This window comes from Triplophysa rosa, linkage group LG10, assembly GCF_024868665.1.
Source record: "Triplophysa rosa linkage group LG10, Trosa_1v2, whole genome shotgun sequence".
NCBI lineage: Eukaryota > Metazoa > Chordata > Actinopteri > Cypriniformes > Nemacheilidae > Triplophysa > Triplophysa rosa.
The window spans coordinates 16250739-16274804 of NC_079899.1; the positions used below are offsets into that span (position 1 = coordinate 16250739).

The window sequence follows — 24066 nt, forward strand, 5'->3', positions numbered from 1 at the left end:
CTGCCAATAAAGACAAACATTCAAGTATACAAAAATCTTATTTTCACTTATTACTACGGGCATTGCCAGATAGGCTACAAATATACAAACGAACTTTCTAAATTTTGTTTTGAACTCATGAAACTACAAAGTTGTGACTTTTTCCATTTATTGGAGTTTTCTATCAAGTATCAAAATGTAATTAATCTTACAATAGACGATAGCAACCGCATGTCGAGAACAATAAGGACGAATATATAGCACCAAAGTGCAATTAAGCGCAAAATGTTTGGTACATGTATGACTTGAACAGCCATTTTCAAATATTTTCATTATTTTATTAAAAATAAATACATTTATCTGATATGTGATAGGGAAAAAGTTAAGCAAACTGCAGTCCCGAACACACGACGACATGAAGAAGGTAACATGTGCTTCACGCTCTATGCCACTGGAGCAGTCGATTTTCGGAGAGGGGGCGAGTGGAGCTCCACTCTCGAACAGGAAATTATGGAATGAGTTTGCGGACTAAATTAAAAAGGAATTGCAAACTGCATTTGCAAATGCGTTTTCTATTTATTCCGGTAACAATTGTGACATAATTCAAACGCAAATGCAAACCATTTGCATTTGCATTTGCGCGAACGCACAATGTCCGCCAAATATCAAAAGGATAGGCAAAGTCTATTTGCAATTGAATTACCTCTGTCTTACGAGTTACGACCCTGCCATATTTAAATCGAAATGGCAACTTCCCGATACAAACACGCCCCGTTGAATCAGAGTCAGAGGAAACGCAAACGCAAAGGGATTTGCGATTTCATTTGAGTTTTGGCAGGCTTAATACGCGACACCAGAGGAAGTGAAATAGCATATGGGGAATTGCTATTGCGATTTAAATATGGCAGGGTCGTAACTCGTAAGACAGAGGTAATTCATTTGCAAATAGACTTTGCTTTTCCTTTTGAAATTTGGCAGACACTGTACGTTCGCGTAAATGCAAATGCAAACGGTTGAATTTGCGTTTGAATTATGTCACAATTTTGACACGAACAAATAGAAAACGCATTTGCAAATGCAGTTTGCAATTGCTTTTTAATTTAGTCCGCAGAATCACTCCATAGGAAATATGTCACCTCCACTCAATAATAAAGAAGGGGCAAAATGGCTTCACTGAGCTCTCCGAAGTTCGAACTTTAACTCGGGTAATTTTATCTCAGCATCTCTACCCTACTTGCAGACTGACGCTGTCTTAACGTGCAATGAAGCACAACGCATATGGCTTCCGTGAAATTACGCAAAAACGATGAATAAACACGATGGATTTATATGTTTTTGACGATCAATATTGATGTCTCGCCAATGTTAGCTGATGTTGCATAAATTTCTTTAAAATACATGTTTAGAAAATCCGATTTTTTAATATAATCCACTGAAGTACTGAAAACCCTGATGTTACACACCCCGGTACCGTAGGTGGCGATATACTAAACATGTTGATTGCGACCCGTCATTAAAAGGAAGGAAGAAGAAGGAGAAGAACGTTCGTTGATAGTCACAATGACGTCACTTAACTTCCGCCTTTTCGCAAAGCAGTGTATCATAACATCCGTCTTGCAACAAACAAGAAGAAGAAGAAGTACTTCCGTTTTGCCGTCGCGCTGGAATTTAACAACAATGGGGAAAAAACGGACAAACACGTATTCAAGTACTTATCCTAGCACCTTCGCTAACACAAAAAGAAAAGAAAACACTTACCTTCATAATCAAACAGGTATTGTTCAACGAAGAATTTGTATCCTTTCTCTAGCTTTGATCTTGTTGGTAGTGAAAATTTGTCTGCAAGACGTTGTACATCATCTAGACGTATTTGTGGCAGATGTGCAAGGGACTTGGTAAACTCCATTCTGAGGCGAGCTTATAGGTGCGTTACCACCACCTTATGAACTGGAGTACTAGCGGAAGTAACGATACACTGCTTCGCGGCAGAACGGAAGATGCGTGACGTCATGTGAAAAGGGCGTATTTACTGTTACTTGCAGTTGATGTGTTTTGTAAATATAGTTTGTGTTTTTTACTCAAAACAATTAAAACTTAATTTGTGGAAATTATTCAACAATTTACTGTGGTTGTTTTGTGTTATTTTGCTTTAAATATAAAATTTCTAAATTATTTGTGTTCACATTTTTCATTTTTATAAAAATGTATTTATTTGATGTTTCATTTATTGTTCACTGCTAACTATTATAATGTTTACTTTCTAAATACAAACCTGGAAGCAATGTCTGGATTTAGTAACATTAAAGGTATTTAATAACATTTAAACAATAATTTTGTAGCTTTAAAACATTACAAGTATTTATTGACATTAAAACAGCGCCGTTTCATAAATTACTTCCGGGTTGAGGTCAGAATTAGGTGACGTATATCTGCTCGGGCTTCGAGTGGAGGTGACGTATTTCCGGCTGCAGCCAGCCCCTATTGGATTTTCGTGTGCCTTTCTTACACTTTGTCTATTCCAATCTGAAACTGATGGGCCGAGTTAGTATAAATAGCCTCTGCTTACAAAGCGGGCTACTTGCACGGTAAATAGACACTGTATTTTTTATGTCTTCCAATAAGTGGTGGGGACAAAATTGACTTTGGCAAAAAGTGGTGGGGACATGTTCCACCCATCCACCCACAAATTACGCCTATGGAATGAAACATATAAAAACAATCCAGACCACACGATTTAGAACAACACATACACACGAGAGCAACTCAAACGGTACATAACCACAAAATAAATGTCACAGCACAAAATACTGTTTCATAACACCCCACCACAAACCCAATGTAGAAAAAGGCATATAACGGATTCTTCACTGAACTGTCTGCAGGAAACTGATCCTACTTTAAAAGCTACAAATGTAATGAGATCTGATTACTCCACAGCACTTCCTGGAGTCATGTGTACATTGAAAACTCAATCTACTTGTTTTCAAATGTTCTGATTCCATTTTTAACACTTTGTCTGAAACTATTGGAAGCGTGAGCCGATGTTCTGAAAGTTACTTTGTGGTGGGACACCTTTTAGTTAAACTCTCACCTATAGACATACAGTATATCCCACTCACCCTTCTGCAACTCTCTCTTTCCCTCATCCCTCATCCCCATCCCCCTATTCTTTCTTTTCCGATCCATTTTTCATGCTTCAGTCTATTTTCTCTCATCCATTTGCTACGGTTTACTGTAACTCGCCCATCCCCACCCTGTTCTCTGAGTGCATTACAATATTCTCCCTCTCTCTTTTCTGTGTCCTTCTCCCTCTCTGTCATATTATCTATTCCTCTCATCCCTGCTCCGTAGTCTTTTATCTCTCTCATGGGTCATCCGTCTCTCTCTCCTATTAAACACCACCCCTCAATTAATCTGCTCTCCATTCCTCTGTTTAAGGTTATAGCCCAATCTCTTCTTCTCCTGCTGTCCCTCTCTGCAGTAATTGCTTGTGTGATCCATGATACATTGTCCAGTGTACCTCAGATTTTGTTGACTATATTGCAGCACTGAGTCACGACAAGCGCGCACACACAAAACACGCAGAAATGATGTTTCGACTTTACTGTTATGTTTTACTTGTTATGAATTTATATCAGACTTTACATATAATGACAAAACAACTATATTTGAAAAACGTAACGGTTAGATATGTAATAATAGGTAATATACGTTTCATTCAGATTTTGATTGTTAACAGTAATTTCGTCATAACTTTAAGAACAGCTGAACAGATAAAACCACCCAGAAAAACTGAAATCAAAGGTTATCATCCGGTACAGGACACAGCTTTGGTGAGCCCATCTTGATAGCTAAAGTAGAGAGACAAAGAACAGAAAATAATGAAATCATATGTTTGTGTGTGTGTGTACAGTTTATGCTTACACGCAAGATCTCATTTTTACATGAAACACATATATTTACACATGAAATCTTGAAACCAGCGTTCTGACCGGTTAACCAGACAAGAAGTCCACTCCCTCAGGGTCACCTTCTTGTTCTTGTTCTTGTCACATGACCTGTGTGCACACACATTGTCTTGATGAAATCTACAAGTGGGCTCTCTTTGTCTCTCTCTCTTTCTCCCTCACTTTTGATTTGTATATCCCTCTACTCTCTCCGTAGCTATCATCCGTAGAGGACACAACTCACATTAGAACAGCAGGAAGGCAATACGTATTCACAGCTCTGAATGAGAGAGAGGGGGATTGAGAGACATTGAGAGGATACACAAGGAAAAGGAGAGAGAGAGGGGTGGATGACATCCTGAAAGAAGCATGTGTACTGTAATCAGAATGATGTTGGGGGGGTTTGAAGTAATATCTAGCAAATACAAAGAATGTCAGACAGGCGAAAATTTCACAAAACCACATCAGTCAAACGGTTTTGTGTGTGTCTGTGTAGGCACAGATATACTGTAGGTTGGTGTCATATTCTTTATATGTGCTTGTTTTTACTGAAAGAATCGTTGTGCGCAGTGCTCCAGTGGCATCCGCTTATAGTGCAGCTTCTTCAGATCTCTCCTGCTCAACTTCCCGTCCCTGTTACGATCCAGCAGCTCAAACCTCCTCTAAAAGAGAAAGCCAAAGGTCAAGTCAGGTTTTTTATTGGGGTATTAAGGGTTGTTGAGTAGAGATCATTTTAATGTTCCTTTATAAGGTTTCCATTGAGTAACCTAAAGAAAATCAATCAGATGACAAATAATGTCTATACGTCCTTCTTTCACTCATAAAACACAGGTATAAGTTTCTCTGCTTGAACATTCATCAGAAGACCCGCCTGGATCTGGATGAAACTGTTATCTTAATGTCATTTTTGTAAAGCAGTGCATTGCAAGTGTGTCGTCTATGTTACTGTATGCAGGTTAAGAGTGTGTACATTTTTAGTATGTATGTGTGTATGTATCTTAATTATTTTATACATCTTGTTTTAACCCTCAACCTCTCCTTGGGGTCAATATGATCCCAATCAAGTAAAAAAAATGATTCCCTTCATCTCAGTGTAATAAGTTTTTGTGACTTTTCTACATTTCCTATCTATATTCACATGGAAAACGGGGCTTGATTCGGTTGTTCTGAAGGTATGTAAAAAATAATTTCATTAATCTGGTATTTAGGGTCAATATGACCCCCATTGAAAATGAATGGGAAATTAATAAATCCGGCATAAATCTGAACATTTCCATTCAGAAATGAAGGCCTGGTACTAGAGCACATATGCTATGTAGAAAAGACATGTTCAGGCGCACACACACACACTTGTATATGTGGTTTATGAGGACTCTCCATAGACGTAATGATTTTTACTGTACAGTATATTCTATTCCCTAACCATATACCTAAACCCTACCATCACAGAAAACTTTTGGCAATTTTTTTATTTTTAAAATATCATCAGTTAGTATGTTTTTTTTTTGCGATTTAGTTTACGAGGACACAGGAAGTGTGTTTACATTTTATACACATGTCATCACACACATTTGTAAACCATGTATACAAACACACACACACAAAATCACAAGGCTGACAATTCAAAATGCACTTACATTCTCTCACACACACACTCTCTCTCGCACACACACACACACACACACGCATGTTGGGTTTCCATGTTTTATGGGGACATTCCATAGACGCAATGGTTTTTATACTGTACAAACTGTATATCGTATTCCCTACCCCTAACCCACCCCCTAAACCTAAAAATCACAAAAAACTTCCTGCTCTTTTAGATTTTCAAAAAAGTTAATTCTGTATGATTTATAAGCTTGTTTACTCATGGGGACAAAAAAATGTCCCCACAAGGACAAGGGTTTTGGATATTGCCATCTTTGTGGGGACATTTTGTCCCCATACCGTAGGGTTTTCCCTTCCCACACTCTCTCTCTCACACACACACCGCACACACACACCTCCACAGGGGCCAGGGAGATCTTCAGCAGTGCGAGTTACAAAGCTGACGTTTCAAAATGCATCAAAAACTACAAAAATTAGACTATTTGAAAGAATATTTATTATTAATCTATTTTTTAATGTTTATATATACATAAATTCACTTATTGTATCACAAAAGTTGTGATACGAGCAGATGGCCACATCCAGCCCTCCGCTGGTCAAAACAATTTCTTTTATCAGCAGATGGAAGAATTCTACACCTAAGATCTACACCTAAGACCTAGATCAATATCCTGAAATTTGGATAATCATTTAAGTGATTTTTTTCAGAAAAATTAAATACTTCACATTCAAGCTAGTGGTATAGTTGAGGAATGTTGTGGTAAATAGGTACAAAAGTACGTCACATCACCCAAAACACAGCATTAATGTATAGATGAGAAGTAAACAAAAAAAAGATATATTATTTGTATTATTAAAAATGTATATACATTTTACAATTACTTCATCAATTGTTGGGGTCATACTGACCCCAAATACCAGTAGTGTAAACAGGAAACGAGGACCATATGAGGGTTAAAGCAACTAACAAGGCATTTTATGTTTACGTAGTGTTAGTATGGTTGTTCGGGAAATCGAACCCATGGCCATGGCACTCCTAACATGATGCATTACCAGTTGTGCCAAAGGGACATACGTAAAAAAAAAATTTTTTTGCTTACATTTCATTATATCAATGCCGTCCTTCAGATATCCAAATTCACTGTATTTCAGGAAATGGACAAAAACCTGTACTTTTAAAATGATTAAATACTGTATTGTTAAAGCTGACAAGCACTTTTTATTCCTTTTTATTGGTTAGATATTTCCAAATCCCAGTGACAAACATAAAGGGTGAATAATAATAACGATTGATGAAAATAAAATAAAAGTCATGAAATATGGAGATATGAGGTTTCAGATGGACAGCAGTGATATATGAATTTTGTTTAAAAGGCAACCACAACCATAAAAAATGACTAGTTTGCTACTGCCAGTCATGTCACAGGCATAGAGGAGGCATGTCAAACATGTCCAACAAATTGTATGTCCAACAGACTCTTGATGTGTTACCTGTGCAAGCTGAGTTCGTTGTGTGTGTGTGAGGCAGCTTTGTGAGGGAGCAGCTGGTGTGTATCTCTCTCCCATTCTGCTGAGAAGTAAGAACCAGTCCAACAGACGGTACGGAAACTGCCCCAACTCTTCCTCAGTGCACTGTGACTCGCTCACTGAACATCACAGCAGAGACAACATCATGCACACTGAGTTAGAATACTGCTGATGAATTAAAAAACTGTCACAAACAGGAATGAACATGCCTATTACTGTCAGTAAATGTTGTCTTAAGTTGTGTGTGTGTGTGTCTTTTTCTACCCAGACAAACTCCAGTATGTGCTCTGCCAATGCGTCGTTTTTTACGGCAGGCCTCTTTGTGAAGCAGACACTCATTACTGTACATCTTCCCTAGAACGCTGCACACTGGTGCCCCCTGCCTGTACAATACAACAAATACATTGGTTGTGACTCAAAAAACATGGTCAGGAAGAACCTCTCATTCCAGTTCTCATCACAGCACATTATTTAACTTATTTCATCTCTATTATTTCTTTTAACTCTGTTTCAGCTGAATACTGTACTGTATATAATAAACAGTATCATGATGGAATTGTAGTGCAACACATGTAGGCCTAAACCTTTTGATGTTTGGCTAATTCTGTATTTACAGTAAATGTATGACAGGTTGTTTTATGTAGTTTTCATGTCTGTTGGAAGGGCATAGGGCCTAAACTTTGTCAACAGACATTTGGAAACCAACCGTGTTAATGTAATGTTGTTTTTATGTAGCTTATTAATGTATTAATTTTGGCTTTCTGCTTTTTGTACGACAAACCTTTGTGATACTGTGTCACAACATCCATCACCAAATGTAAACTTGTTATTAACTATTTGTTTGTTTAAACAGTTTTAGATGTTCAACTATAGTCTGTTAAAATTATTGTTAAAATATGTGTGATGTAATATTTACTTTTCTGACTAAAATCATCATGTCAGCATCATTTTCCATGTCATGTCTAAAGGAATATTTACGTTGTTAAACAGATCTTGAGTGCATATTTTCATTGTCTGTGGGCTATCTACATCAAAAACTATGTACACCGGGACAGAGGTAATACTTCAGTGGTTATGGGCTGCCAGCCACCAGGTTGCGGGTTTGATTCCAGGGAGTCTGTTAGCATCTAATGTCAAAATTCTGTTCTGAATCATGACACTGAACACTACACGGCTCATTATACGCAGCTTGTGATTCAAATAAGCACAGCTGTATTGGGTAGATTTTATTCATTTGTGGCTTACCGAGGACAGGTCTTTGGACACACACATTTCGGGACAAGAAGGCCTCTATCATCCACTACTTGGCACCAGGAACCAATGGGACTGTGACATTTTAACAGCTGACACAGTGATTCTGAAGACAGAAAGACAGTAGAAAGGGAACAGTGAGCTTTATGGTCAAAAATTGAGAAATAATTCTGTATCATGTGAAGTAACATGCACCCAATATAGTCTTTACTGAAAGGCAGGTAAATCGGTGCCATAGACGGAAGCAACAACATACACAAACGTTACTGCGCATGCACGCTATTGTGTCCCGATCTTAACTTCAGGAACACATCCGCAAAGAATAGAGTCCTTGTAGATTATTTCTGATGACAAGCAAAATACATAATAAGTAAATTACATTAGCTAGCGAGTTAAAAGTATGTCTAGCCAGTATTATTTTGGGTTACCAGTAGAAGAACCGTTACTTGGCTAAACTTAAATGCGACAAAGTTACAAGACCCATTCAACAAATTATATTTAAAAAAAATTAAATGTTAAAAGAATTATACAATAATTGTTTTTATTTAATACAATATTATATAACAAAATATTAACAAACACAGACCGGAAGTTAACTTTGAGCCGGCACGTGTGTCCAAAGAAACCGTCTATACAGTAGATTACTGTTTATGGGTTGAAAACTCTTTCAGTTTACTGCATGCCAACGCAACCAAAGTGACTATTTGCTCTTATTATACAATGATTCATTATTTGTGGTAAGGTGGTTGGATGCCTGGAAATTTCTTAAGTTAGGATGACAGGTCAATGTCACATGCTCCAGCGTCCAGCCTGTCTTACCTGGATCCACTCTGCCCAAATAAGGCCTCAGTTTCTCTTCAGCCTGTCTCTGTTTGCGCTGGGCTCTTCCACCCTTTCACACACACACGCACGCACACACACACGCACGCACGCACGCACGCACGCACGCACGCACGCACGCACGCACGCACGCACACACGCACGCACACACACCTGAGAGACTCATGTATGTATTATCGCACACACACGCACACACACACACACACACACACACACGCACACACACACACACACACAATAAAGTGCTGTAATATATTTTCTATAAACGATTTTTATAAATGTTCTTTATCTTGGACTTTAAGAAATTTAGGGCTTATTGAGTCAAGCTGCAAAATATTTAGACTGAAATATGTATAGGATGTACACAGACATATGGGCTTTGAAGAGAGAGAAAAGAAAAGATAGTGGGAGCACACAGTTTTCATGCAATCTGTTAGCGATTACAGCACAGTAAGTGTGAAATCTTTCTAAAAAATGTTCTAGACCTTTAGACTCCTGCTCTCCTTACACGCTATCTCAGTTTTAAATCCTCCCTTTATAATAATAAATATAATATAATAATATCAAATACATTCTTTATATAAATGTGTAATATCTTGTAAATCCTAACGGGCCCCTTTCTTTGAAAAACTTTGTCACGTCATGTACCAATATTGTAAGTTCAGTTGAATTAGCCATATAAATGTGTTTTGTTTACATCTAGGAGTATAAATGTCGTCAAAGCTGATTCACATGGACTAATAGCCACAAAACGTGTGATTTTATTGAGTCTTTGATAGTACAACATGAGCAAACAATCAATGTGTTATCACCATAGCAACAATAAACTACTCACCATGATGACATCAAAGTGAAGAGTCACTGTCAAGAACAGCAGATGAGAGAACAGGTGCATAGCTGCTGTGGCCGTCTCTTGGAAGAAATGTCTACACGTCTGAAATGTGTTTAACATGCATTTTTTTGTGTGTATTAAAAGAATACAGTAGAACTCAGACGTTTGTTTCTTTAAACTAAAAACTTAATCTAAGAGTGTGAGGGAAATGTCCTAAAGGACATCCAGCGGGGAAAAAAGACAGCTTTCATTCCGTCAAGAAAACACAAGAACTAGAAAATGTGTAAAACAAGTAAAAAGTCTGTGTCAAGAGTTAAACCATCATGTTAACCTGAAGTCAATGTCTAAGAGATCATAAATGTAGAAATAATGGTCCTCAAAGCACAAACCTTGATCAAAGCTGATCGTCTTCGCTCTCTTCTTCAAGCAAATCAAAGATGTTCCAGTATTGTGCATAAGCCCCCGAGTGCTCATTAGATGTGTGTGTGTGTAGAGCAGAGTGGCCCCATCACTGGGAAGTCATTATGGTATAAAACATCTCAGAGCAGATAGAGTTACTGTATGTTAACAGAGCAGTCGCACACTAACAGAATCCCCCCTTCATTCCTTTGCTATTTCCTTTAATTGGTGTTGAAATTCTTACCAGATCTTCTTCTTTCTTTAGATCTTACTTTCTGGGTCTTTTTCTCTTTTCCTCTCTCTCTCTCTCCCTCCCTTTGATTTCCCTCACTCTTACACTATCCATCGGTCACATACCTTCACTTTACCCATTCATCTTTGCCCCTCCTTCAGGTTTGTCTTTTTTCACCTTCTCTCTTCTCTTAAAAATCTATTTTTACCTTCTCCTCTTACCTGCCTCTCCACTCCATTTCCTCTTCTACCTTCTTAGGCTTCACCTGAGACGTCCTTAATTATCAATCCATTTACAGCATGGATGAGCACACACAGTCACCTCGACTAACACATGGACTCTGAAAAACATCTAAAGCCACTCTCTCTTTCTCTCTCCCATACTCTGTACTGCGTTCCTCCATCTGTTTTTTTTGGCCTGTAAATCTTTTTGTCTATGAAAAAATGCAGACTTCAATAAGAACCAGAAATCACTCACTCTCTCTGTCTCACTCTTTCTTACACATGAACACACAAAAAGTCAGTGAAGATTGATGAAATGAGTGCACTGGGCTGAATGATTTTCCGAAACAAAACTCTTCTCTAAACTGGTGTTTTTATTATGTCATAGTTATATATAGATCTTTACACTAAAAGAAAGCTAAAAAGTCCTTGAAACATCGTTTGAATACTTACTGTAGTTTTGAACTGCTTTTTTGTTACGGTAAATTAAGCTTTCACATGTGCTGATGTGTTTATCTTAAAGACCTCTGGTTATAGTTTTAGACAAATACATAAATAATGTCCTCTGTGTTTTTTTGCAGCGCAAAACACACACACACACGCATGTCTGGTTTACTATCTCCGTGGGGACAGTCCATAGGCGTAATGAGTTATATACTGTTTGTATATGTACATTATGGATAAAAGCGGCTATTATTGTAGAATGTAGTTTTGTTAGAAGGAAATATGTTGCGTTCTTGTAACTTATTGTCCTGAAGATGGCGCTGTTTTATCTGGTCTGCATTTAAAACGAGTAATAAAGTGTAAGCCAATGCAATGTAGGTTGTAGAACAATATGCATAGGATTTGTTCTGTTAAAACATGTTTTAAACCTAACGTTTCATATACCTTTGTATGAACAATATGTTATACAGTTATTTATTGTATTACGAAAGTACCATTACACATAAAACTAAATGGTCCCTTTGCAAACTAAATTTTCCACATTTTAATGACTACGATATACATGGCCTTGAATTAACACATTACATTGAAAAACAAAACAGCCCTGAAAACATTTAATGTCTCTTATATGTCTCTGTATTTTTCTCTGACATGTGATGTAATACCTCTTGTTCTTGTGGCATAAAATAAAAATGTATATATTTTTTAAAAATTGATCCGAGTTCTGAAGTCGAATGTCTATCTATGGACGTTGGGCGCCGTTTCAGACGTAATTTCCGAGTTTGAGGTAGGAAATATCCTTCGAACACACCTACTTGGCTAGAAGGGATACAGCGACCTCCACTGGTCATGCGCACTTCAATACCGCATACTTTTTGTCACGCTGTCAACAGTTAATTACTATTTTTTTATTATTGTAAGTTTAGGGCTGGGGTAGGTGTAGGAATTAGCTAATGTCATTTTTGTAATTTTATGGCAAGATTTTGCCGTAGCTGTATCCCTTCTAGCAACAACCCGCGAAACAGGGATCTCATGAATATTCATGCATTCCGCCCAGAATGACGTACTACGTCAGAGTCACACTTTCAACGCGCGTGAGAGAGAGATCTCGCGAGGGGGGGTCGACAGCTCTGTTGTAGCCCCGGGCCAAAAGATGAGAGCACACATTTCCTATATAGCAGCTCAGAATAGAGGCAAACTACCGCCCTGCTGTAAGGCTTACGAACAAAACGTATGTGTTTTGCGTTTTCATATGCGCGTTCACGCAACCGCGCGAGTGAAGCACAGGTGCTGATGGGAGACGAAACTGGAATAAAAGACGATCATCGTAAACATCACAATGGACTCTGACTTTACAGCATCACTGTAATATCAATGATTGTGCTTTTAAAATCATTGCCTTGCTATAAAGATGCTTTATGAAGCTGGATATCGCCATGCGGCCGTAAACAGCACGCGAACGCTATACATCTCGATCCTAGAATAGGAATGCAATAAAACTTTCGGACGATAGTTTGTGTTGGTAGTAAAAAGTCTCAGTCGACGTTGTGATATTGGATTCTTTTCTTACATTTCTGGGTTGTTTTAGTAACTTTAACTTTACTGTTTCATAATTTGATATATTGTGTAACGTAGGTGTAATGTGGCTTGTTTAATAAGCATTTAAAGTTGACGTTGAACTCGTCAGTCTGAAGCTCCTCATCTCTTGACATTGACCCCATGGGTAGACTCGGCTGATTTCATCTAACAGGTGCGTCAAATCTAATGAAATAAATTATTTTTTCAACCGATATACATTTAGAGCCATACGTTTTATTTTCTTTGTAGCCTTTGTGGTGTAGAATGTACACCATATCTTGAGTATAAGAACTAAATGATCCTGTCTGTTGTTAGGGTTATAATGTGTGATGTATATGGCACATTGCATTCTTTTCAACTATTTGCAACTTTGAAACCTTACTCACAATTCTTGAAGTATGTGTGATGGCTGTATTCTTCTGCCATGTTCACTCTGAAGTTCATGTGTTGTTCACACTCATGATAAGCTGAACTGCTATTTTAAGAACAGACATAACCTTTGCCCCCAGACTGCAACTGCTCTTTTTTTGGCTGATGTCCATCAAAGCTAAAGACTGAAACATGATTTGGAGGATTTATGAGTTTCACCGGATAAAATGAAAAAAGTGTAGTCAGAGCAACAACACCCAGTGTGTACATGTGACAATATCACCTGCATGCATATGTAGTCCATGTGATTAAGTATACAGAGGGCATTGTAGGAAATTGAAGCCTAGAAAAACATAGATCTCTCACATAATGACTTCCTCTGTGGGTATTCCAGTAACGCATTAATTCTTCCAGAACATCACGAGATCTTGGCAGCATTAGGTATAGGAAAGAATGCATTAAATATATGGTTTTACTGGCACATTTTCACATGTCTAGACTGATTTTATAGTAAGTAAAAGCTCCTTTATGAGTCATCTTGTCATTTTGTGCTGGGGTAAGAACACGCACCCAATACACTTAATACACGCACGCAGTCATTCAGTTGGTTTTTATGGAGCCTGCGTAGCTGTCAGTCACTGCTTATGTTATATTGGCCACGAACTGTCAGGGCTTTGATTTGAGCTTTACACTGTCTGGTGTGCATTAACTCACCAACTGCCAAAATTAAACTCCTCACTTAACTGTTGATAGACTGCGTGTGTGTCCTCGACAGGTGCGAGGTTCCCTTGTTTACTGAATTCGTTTGCATGGGTGGCATGGCAAGAGCTTCGGTCTAGCATCTGTTGGGTGTGTGTTCTTATCAAAGAATGCTTGCGAGCTCATAACCACCGAATATGTGTGGTCACGGTGTTGTACTGTATGTTGTCTGTGCTATTTGTGAATGAGTGAATACACAGCTTACATATATAATACCAGTGGCACCTCGATCAAGCTTTCAGATTTTTCTCTAAATGTTTTTTATTACCAGCAGCAGTGGCTGTTAGGTGATCATTCTGAACGCTGCAGTCTGCTGAGCTACATTACCATATTGTATTACAGTGAGTGTAATGTAGTATAATATGAAGTGTCCATGCTATCCTAAGCCCCAGACAGCTGTAATGCGTGGTGTTGGGTTGTGCCTGTGTGTGCTTTTATTGTGTATGCTAGCTTATGTCACTGATAATACATTTGGTTACATCAGTGACCTTTTTGGACCTGTTATGTCATCCTATACAGTGTTGAGGTATAATCGTGATTGTTGCTGATAAGGAGTGCTGATGTGTAGTTTGTTCTGCAACAAGATTCAGTGGTTCTGAGTGCGAATGAGTTTTAAGTATGGATATTGGCTACAAATTTGTCTTTTTTTCGTGTGTGCGGCTGTTATGGCCGGAGTTTTGCCTACCATACACCATCTGTAGAAATCCACATGCAACATTGTGAATTTAATTGATTGTTTTCATAGATTTGGATTCACCTTGGTCTAAATCGATATGATCTTATGTGTGTGCGTGTACTTTTTTTGCCAAACTGTGCGTTCATCTGTGAACAATTTGCAGTTTGGTCTTACAGATCCTTTATAGCACACATTTCTGAATATGTCTGCCTTGGAGCTGGGACGGTACATATTGTGAATCACACTAATTAGACATGTCTAGGGCGATTCTGAAATGGCAAAGGCTTCGATTCTGTGTTTTATGCACAGCTCTTCTGTGAACTACGGCACTTTGATCAGTAGGAAGTACTGCTCAATCTAAAATCACTACGAGATTAAGTGTATGAGTCGTTTATAACGTGCATTTAAAAAAGCAGCACTCGTCAAACATCATCATTATAAATATTCTTTATTTTCATGAAAATACCTGAAAAGGTTTGAAGAACAGCGATAGAATATGACCATTGGCATTTCCTGGAAGTACATGCGTCCGAAATCGCCTACTTCCATACTGTTAGTGAGGCAGTTGTGGCCTAGTGGTCAGAGAGTCTGACTAATAACCTGAAGGTCACTGCTTCGATTCCCAGGGCTTGCAGGTAGCGAGTGACGTGCCCTTGAGCAGGGCACCTAACCCCCGTTTGCTCCCCGGGCGCTGCAGTGATAGCTGCCCAGTGCCCACTGCTCTGGGTGTTTGTGTTCATTACTCACTGGATGGGTTAAATGCAGAGGTCACATTTCGGTTATGGGTCACCATAACTGACAAATAGGTCACTTTTACTATATAGTAGGAGAAAATGAGTATGAGTCATGAGTATGTCCGAAACCTCAGTAGGCAAAAAACAGTAGGCGAGAAATACCCGGATGGTCTACTACTGCCGAGATTCGTGAGTGTGGCTCGGATAGACACTTCTCTATCCCATGATGCCACGGGAGCTGAGCAACGGTCAAATCAAAAGTAAATCAAATAAATAAAGCGGAAAGCGTTTTTAATGTCAGTGCCAATAAATTAATTTCTCGTGACTAAATTATGTTTTTATCAATGCTCACGTATAGGTTGTTGTTAATACGTCATAGGTCAAAGAGCATATGGGTCACATGACCATAAAACATGGCGGACGCAGTATGTCCGAAATGTATTCATACTACTCCCACTCATACTAGAACGTACTGTTTTAACGGCCGATAGGTAGGTACTTATTCAAATTCAGTACGTACTGTTACAGTATGTGATTTCGGACGCAGCGCATTTCGGATGTGGTGGCATTTAACTAATTCAATGAGAAACTGAGCATAAGAATTGCACGATAGTCTGCCTGTATCAAAGATTAATGAACAAACATTTTTGTTTCTGTCAACTTATGTTGCTGTCAAAAGGCGTGTCCCCTGTTTGTGGGTCAAAATTGGAAATACATGTCATGAAGTAGGGCTGGGCGGAATGACGGAATATTCTGTTACCGCGGAATAAAATGTCAACCGTAAGAGATTTTTCTATTCCATGTATTCCGCGGAATGTAAATAAGTAGGCGTGGTTAACTTGGCACTCTGCAAATTAGGCGCTATTCTGAAAAAAACTAATGAATTAATCCACCCGTAACAAATGAACGTATCAAACATTCTTTTGACCTTCTTTCAGTCTGTAGTTTAGTGATCCGCTCCAGTCCGGCGCTTCTCTCACCCGCAGTGCTCATGCAGGGATCTGCGCCAGCATTTAAAAAAGCTCATTCTCAACACGTATTTCAGAAGTCAGGTTGTTTTGAAAAGCTGTTAGTAGTTTTATAAAGTGAGCCAAGGTGAAACTTGCGTTGAAATGCGCGATGATGCTCGCGAGCGCGTGCACGAGCACTTTGATGTGACGCGCTTCTACCTCCAGTATTAAGAGACGCCAGAGACTCGCAGTGCAAAAAACAAGCCCGAGAATAAACAAACCTAAAGACAGATAGTCGCAACACACTAAAATTGCTCATCTAATAGAGAGTGAAGAGCGATAAAGACCTACAGTACAGACCCCATCAACACCAGTTTAGTGATATACTTTACTCTCATTGTTTGTGCATATTCATACTTTATTGTTATATATGTTGTCTATCTTCCTACTGTATACATATGATATAGCCAGAAGATAAATATGAATAAATAATACATCTGATTATCAGAACTTAATTTGATATCTTTAGTACATTTTCATAACTTACATTTTAACTATAGTGAGCATTTAAATGAACTGTAATAAATAAATTAGTTAAATCAATCTAAGAAAAATTAGGTATAAAATATAGAATTATGTCGGAGCCAGGTGGTCGAGTGGTTCGTGCTCCGACATGTGGCGCCGGTGCGTCCTGGGCGACCCGAGTTCGAATCCGGGCTCGTGGTCCTTTCCCGATCCTACCCCCTCTCTCTCATCCACTTCGCTTCCTGTCCTCTCTGAAAAGAGTCACTCTCTCTGTCAAATAAAGGCAAAAAATGCCCCCCCCAAAAAAAAAAAATTATAATGGGAGATTGTTTCATGAAATATATCGTTACCGTGAAATAAAATGACTCATTCCGTGAAATAGATTTTTGGCCATTCCGCCCACCTCGATCATGAAGTGTCATTATGTTTTTGCTATGAAGCAAAACTGAACCTGTAATGATTCGGCTTGTTTGCATTTACTGTCAGTATTCTATATTTGTCTGTTACATAATCTTGTAGAGTAATATAAGTTTAATTAATTATTGAGCTATAGTCAGCAGAGACAAGAAGTGACTGTTGCTCAGAACAGCTGTAGATTGTGCTGTAGAAAATGTCAAAGTGAGTGTTGGCAGGATTTCTGCTGATTATAGTATTGAACCCTGTGTCAGCGACTTGATCTGTGTGCCTGTGTTTTTTTGTTCTTTTATCTGTTGCTGTTGGGTTGGGGTGGATATGTAGCAGTGCATAATAATAAAGCTGTAAATGTTTTTGTAAATGTATTAAAGGGGTCATACGGCGCGAACACGTGTTTTTCTGTGTCTTTGGTGTGTTATAAGTTGCCCATGCACGTATTAGACACGTAAGATTGCAAAATTTAAAGTGTCGTAACAAAAGATGCATTCTATCTAAAAGCAAATGCTCACCCAGACCTGCCTGAAACGCCTCGTGTAACCACACCCCCACAAATCCACGTCAGTTCGTGGTATGAGTTGACTAAGACCGCCCAAATGTATACGTAAGTAAGGTGGGCGTACCTGTCAGTACAATTGCTTTGGAACCTGATGTTCCAAATATGGTAAGAGGCGTTACATTTCCGTCACACGCTTGCAGTATTCGACCAATCACTATGCACTGGTTAACTGGCCAATCATAGCACACCTCGCTTTTCAGAGCGATGAGCTTTGTTATAAATCAGCGCATTTCAGAGAGGCGGGGCAAAGAGGCGATACAAACATGCACGGTATGTGGAAAATACCGCGTTTTTTAACCTTAAATCGTGTATACACATTGCATTACATCTAAAACAATCGATAATATTCGTTTTAGCCGTATCATATGACTCCTTTAAAGCAACTGCATATTTGTATGATTAACATAGGGTTAATAAAATCAAGACCCATAATTTCCACTATTGACATATCCAGATTATTTGCCTTTCTTTTTATCCAGTTGAGTGATGCAAATCTCCTGTCAGCTGACATGTAAATACTTTTTGCAAATCAGGTTTGGCCAGGCTGGGGTTTCCACACCGAACAGATTAGGTTTTTCCCTCGACCGATAGAAGAGAAATTAAGTTACGAAACAATGTTGTTTCATAACTAATCCTAAAATACATCATTCATATACTTAATTTAAATGTTGTTATATGGTAACATAATGCCAAAAATACTGTTAGATCATACAGTAGCAAGTGGATGATACAGTGTAAAAAGTTTTTTCCATAACAAATCATTTTTCCTGATTTACTGGTCACTTCGATTAGAAAATACAAAACATTAGTAAAAATCTAAATTATCACGTTTGAGCACTATGCTTATTTTGTTAGTCTGAGTTCAGGGAACGTGGCCGTCTTGAAGACTGTTTCTGCATAAAGGCACCATGACTATCTCTCTCTATATATCTCTCCCTCTCTCTCTCTATGAGGGACTTACTCATGAGGCATATTACTAAAAACATTTTTGCTCATAATTTAAAGAGGTAACCACAGGTCCTTAAAAAGTCTTAAAGTTTTACTAATATAAGGCCTTTAAAGCGGAAATGAACCGTCCAGTCAAGTTAGCATTATTTATTAAAGAAGTTTCAACTCCAATCAAAAATGATATAGTAAACCTGATTAATGTTACCATTTAAAAGAAAAAAGGATGCCTTATTATAGGTTTAGAAGCAAGGGCGTCGCCATCTTGCAGTGACGTCACGGGGTTGGTTGCCTTGCCTGAGTGCATCAGACACAATGGGAGAGACACTAGGCTTGTTCGACTTGATGCGGCGCCGCAAGATCCGACAGGCGGATGCCATCAAAGTACCGCGAGAGCGATTCGAAAGCAAACTATTTATCGTTTTTCGAATCGCTCTCGCGGTACTTTGATGTCATCTGCCTGTCGGATCTTTGGCGCCGCATCAAGTCGTACAAGCCTACTGTTAAATACAGGACAACGGAGGACGAATAAGGAAAGATTAAGACCGAGACCGTGACCGTTCTTTGATTTGATTGGTCACCACAACGGCTCTGTAAACAGTAACTCCTGCCGTACATTTGATTGGCCAATGGCAACCTTATTTTGACATTGAGGTCCACTGTAAGACCGCTGAGGAAAGTTTGCAGCACCAAAATACAGATAGGCTTTTAGGCATTTATTTCACAAATTTTATTACACACCACAGAAAAAAATGGCGGGTACGATCCTGCGTGAGGAAATGGATGTGTGGCGTGAAAGCGTGAGAAAACAGTCAATTGCGCGAGTCTCACGTGAGAGTTGGTAGCCATGTGTGTACACGTTGTGTTTACTCCCTAGCCCACTGAGATGTGCTGTATTTGGAAAGTGGTCAGCTTTGAATCTGTTCTTTACTAGTCTGATCGGTGATTTTTCCAGTCTCAGTGGACGGCACACTTAACTGGAAACACTTCAGGAGACTAGGGCCCAATCCCAATTCTATTTTCTACCCCTTCGCCTACCCCTCGCCCCTTCCCCTTGCCTCTTGAAACAAAGTGGCAAGGGGAAGGGCTACAAATTTTCCGCTAAGAAATGGGACACCACTACTACACTGTTATACGTCATCATATACGTCGTTGCTAGCTCGTCACGTCAGAGGACATGTGCCGATGCACCGGGTATATGACATAAAAATATATTTTCTAGTATCGTGCAATCAGTGCTGTCCGCTAGCAAACTTTAGCGATTTTTTTGCAAACGTTAAAAGAACATCACCGTAAATACTAACACAAGATTGAATGTAACATACATAAAAGGAAAAATTGTCATAAAAATCCTTATTAATGGCAAAAATTACTTACATTTATGGGTCTGCTTGCTCGAGTGAGCGGCCATGTTGGAAATTTCTCTTAGCCCTTCGTTTGAAGTGAGGTCCCGAAAAATCTTCGTTTGAAGGGCTATCTGGCCCTTCCCCTTACCCCTAGCCCTCCAACCAAAAGAGAATTGAGACACCACTACCCCTTCACGTGAACGCGCCAAACGGAGGGGTAGGGGAAAGTGTAGGGGTAAGGGGTAGAATTGGGATTGGGCCTAAGTCATCTTCTGATTGGATGAATTCTACAGGATTTCTGGAAGACTTATTTACTTTTTGTGTGTAACAGCGTTCACCTACTTTTTATATGGAGGATTTTTAACATTCTTGCTTCATGTTATATTTGTTTTGCATTTAAAAAAATATTCAATGTAGAGTTCTAAGCCTTGAACCAGATCAGGCTGCTCTGCTATGAATCTCAGCAATACAAGATTTGAAGGAAAGTACTTCTCATCCCTTAAAGAACTGTTCACAATGTAATCGACATATTACCCATGTTGACATATTCAGGCATATTTTTGCAATGTTGTTTAGGAGTGATGGGAGTACTGTATGGAAGTGGGTAGTCATTGCTTAGTTCTTTTTCAGGGGTTCTAGTTTCCATGGTAGCAGCAACTTTTAGAAATGGTCAATATTTTTTCAGGATCACTGTGAATTCTGCAAATCAACAGGATTTGGTTTTAAATGAAGTTGTTCTGGCTGAAAAGGTGAACATAATTTTCTTATGAGCAGGGTCCAGTTGCATAAACTTAGCCGCTCTTACTCTTAACAATTAGTTTCATTGACTAGTAATTATTTAGGTCTAATTAGTCTTACTTTTTCTATTTCAATTAGCCCAATCTATCTTTTTATATACTGTAACTGATTTAAAGAAGTTATGACCAAAAAATGTGATGTCTAGTCTAAGCAGTTTATGCAACCGGCCCCAGAAAATGTGACGGTCATGTGTATAACAGCCTCAGTAGGTGTTTTGTTGAGTAAAGGGGATTTGGCAGCGTGTGTTGTGGCTGACCTGATTTGGCAGAATGAAGAAGATTATAAAGCTCCCCCCTCTATGTGCCTCTCCCTCCCTCTTTCTTTCGATGTCTGTCCACTTGTCGGGTGTGATTGCTGGTACTGTATAATCTCTATCATAGAATGTGGGTCAGTGTGTGAATAAAGGTTGCTGTGTTCATCTCTGGTTTGCCCTTGTTTTAATGGACGAATTCCCTTTGTTGTTTTGGTTCAAGTCCCACTGTAGTCTATAATTTTAAAATTTTAAACCCATCTATGAGTGTAAAAGGTTTTTCCGGTGATGATAATTCCTTCATGTTGTAACTACAAACCCGATTCCAAAAAAGTTGGGACACTGTACAAATTGTGAATAAAAAAGGAATGCAATAATTTACGAATCTCATAAACTTATATTTTATTCACAATAGAATATAGATAACATATCAAATGTTGAAAGTGAGACATTTTGAAATGTCATGCCAAATATTGGCTCATTTTGGATTTCATGAGAGCTACACATTCCAAAAAAGTTGGGACAGGTAGCAATAAGAGGCCGGAAAAGTTAAATGTACATATAAGGAACAGCTGGAGGACCAATTTGCAACTTATTAGGTAAAATTGGCAACATGATTGGGTATAAAAAGAGCCTCTCAGAGTGGCAGTGTCTCTCAGAAGTCAAGATGGGCAGAGGATCACCAATTCCCCCAATGCTGCGGCGAAAAATAGTGGAGCAATATCAGAAAGGAGTTTCTCAGAGAAAATTGCAAAGAGTTTGAAGTTATCATTATCTAGTATCTACAGTGCATAATATCATCCAAAGATTCAGAGAATCTGGAACAATCTCTGTGCGTAAGGGTCAAGGCCGGAAAACCATACTGGATGCCCGTGATCTTCGGGCCCTTAGACGGCACTGCATCACATACAGGAATGCTACTGTAATGGAAATCACAACATGGGCTCAGGAATACTTCCAGAAAACATTGTCAGTGAACACAATCCACCGTGCCATTCGCCGTTGACGGCTAAAACTCTATAGGTCAAAAAAGAAGCCATATATAAACATGATCCAGAAGCGCAGGCGTTTTCTCTGGGCCAAGAATCATTTAAAATGGACTGTAGCAAAGTGGAAAACTGTTCTGTGGTCAGACGAATCAAAATTTGAAGTTCTTTTTGGAAAACTGGGACGCCATGTCATCCGGACTAAAGAGGACAAGGACAACCCAAGTTGTTATCAGCGCTCAGTTCAGAAACCTGCATCTCTGATGGTATGGGGTTGCATGAGTGCGTGTGGCATGGGCAGCTTACACATCTGGAAAGGCACCATCAATGCTGAAAGGTATATCCAAGTTCTAGAACAACATATGCTCCCATCCAGACGTCGTCTCTTTCAGGGAAGACCTTGCATTTTCCAACATGACAATGCCAGACCACATACTGCATCAATTACAACATCATGGCTGCGTAGAAGAAGGAACCGGGTACTGAAATGGCCAGCCTGCAGTCCAGATCTTTCACCCATAGAAAACATTTGGCGCATCATAAAGAGGAAGATGCGACAAAGAAGACCTAAGACAGTCGAGCAACTAGAAGCCTGTATTAGACAAGAATGGGACAACATTCCTATTCCTAAACTTGAGCAACTTGTCTCCTCAGTCCCCAGACGTTTGCAGACTGTTATAAAAAGAAGAGGGGATGCCACACAGTGGTAAACATGGCCTTGTCCCAATTTTTTTGAGATGTGTTGATGCCATGAAATTTAAAATCAACTTATTTTTCCCTTAAAATGATACATTCTCTCAGTTTAAACATTTGATATGTCATCTATGTTGTATTCTGAATAAAATATTGAAATTTGAAACTTCCACATCATTGCATTCTGTTTTTATTCACAATTTGTACAGTGTCCCAACTTTTTTGGAATCGGGTTTGTACATCCCTGTCTCATTTAGTATATTAAATGATATGTGATTATGCGAATTGGTCCCTATCTCCACTCAATCGCATCAGCTCCAACATTGAAAGGAAGACTTACATTTGGTATTCACTCTTAAGGGCCGTTCACATTATAACTATAAAAAATAACGTTTTAAAAATAATTCTTAATTCAGGAGATTAGCGGGGTTCACACCATAACTACATAAATTTGGGAGACGCGTGTGGAGTCACTAGAGACTCGCAGTGCAAAGACAAGAGCCAGAATAAACAAACCTAAAGACAAAGCGTCGCAACACACTAAAAATGCTCATCTAATAGAAAGTGAAGAGCGATAAAGACCTACAGTACAGACCCCATGAACACCAGTTTATAACAGCATATACTGTACTCTCATTGTTTGTGCATATATTCATACCTCATTGTTATAAATGTTGTCTATCTTCCTACATACATATGATATAGCCAAAAGATAAATATAAATAAATAATAAATCTCATTATCAGAATTGATCCGATATCGTTTAGTACATTTTCATAACTTGCCTAGATTTTTACTCTTTACTTTCTATTAGATGAGCATTTTTAGTGTGTTGCGACTCTTTGTCTTTAGGTTTGTTTATTTTGGCTCATGTCTTTGCACTGCGAGTCTCTGGTGACTCCGCACACGTCTCCCAAAACGGGGGAAAGCGGCGCGTCACGTCAAAGCGCTCACGTGGCGAGCATAATCGCGTGTTTCAAAGCAAGTTTCACCTTGGCTACGGGTGCTATAATAGGAATAGATGCCTGAGGAACATTGGTTAGGTTTTGTAAAATCTTTGCTTGTTCCTCTTTTTGATAAAAAGCTAAATTAATACATTTAAATTCAAAACATTACGAAATGAGTTATTAAGCTTCTACTTAATAATTTCATGACAATATTGAACATTTGGACGACTAGTGAAGTGTCAAGAATTGAACTAGTTTCT

At 38.8% G+C, this 24066-nt stretch overlaps 2 protein-coding genes across 6 annotated transcripts in view; one reads left to right on the plus strand and one right to left on the minus strand.

Annotated features, from left to right (window-relative positions):
- Positions 1–3596: 3596 nt before the first annotated feature.
- sparcl2 (SPARC-like 2) lies at positions 3597–10947 on the minus strand. 2 transcript variants are annotated; one of them, XM_057343340.1, is made up of 10 exons: positions 10837–10947; positions 10374–10495; positions 9988–10086; positions 9132–9204; positions 8307–8418; positions 7326–7444; positions 7026–7180; positions 4476–4588; positions 3943–4037; positions 3597–3830 (listed from the first exon to the last, which is right to left on the minus strand). In XM_057343340.1, exons 3-10 carry the CDS (start codon positions 10045–10047, stop codon positions 3778–3780), a joined length of 780 nt encoding a protein of 259 aa, XP_057199323.1. In that variant the 5' UTR covers positions 10048–10086; positions 10374–10495; positions 10837–10947; the 3' UTR covers positions 3597–3777. The 2 variants fall into 2 exon arrangements, with proteins under 2 accessions (XP_057199323.1, XP_057199324.1); XM_057343341.1 differs by having other exon boundaries at positions 3972–4037; positions 10374–10932.
- Positions 10948–12380: 1433 nt separating this feature from the next.
- ccser2a (coiled-coil serine-rich protein 2a) overlaps positions 12381–24066 on the plus strand; it is a 37645-nt gene continuing 25959 nt past the window's right edge. For all 4 annotated transcript variants that reach the window (XM_057343324.1, XM_057343326.1, XM_057343325.1 and 1 more), the window contains exon 1: positions 12381–13030. The gene's annotated coding sequence lies outside the window, so the exon portion shown is untranslated. The remainder of the gene's footprint in view (positions 13031–24066) is intronic.

Bases quoted from the DNA above. Each gene is read 5' to 3' on its own strand.
- sparcl2 (XM_057343340.1), bottom strand. From the start codon at position 10,047: ATGCACCTGTTCTCTCATCTGCTGTTCTTGACAGTGACTCTTCACTTT. The intron at 9,205-9,987 runs GTGAGTAGTTTA...TGTGTGTGAAAG, and splicing joins TTCACTTTGATGTCATCATG to GGTGGAAGAGCCCAGCGCAA. The intron at 7,445-8,306 runs GTAAGCCACAAA...TGTATTGTACAG, and splicing joins TGTCCAAAGACCTGTCCTCG to GCAGGGGGCACCAGTGTGCA.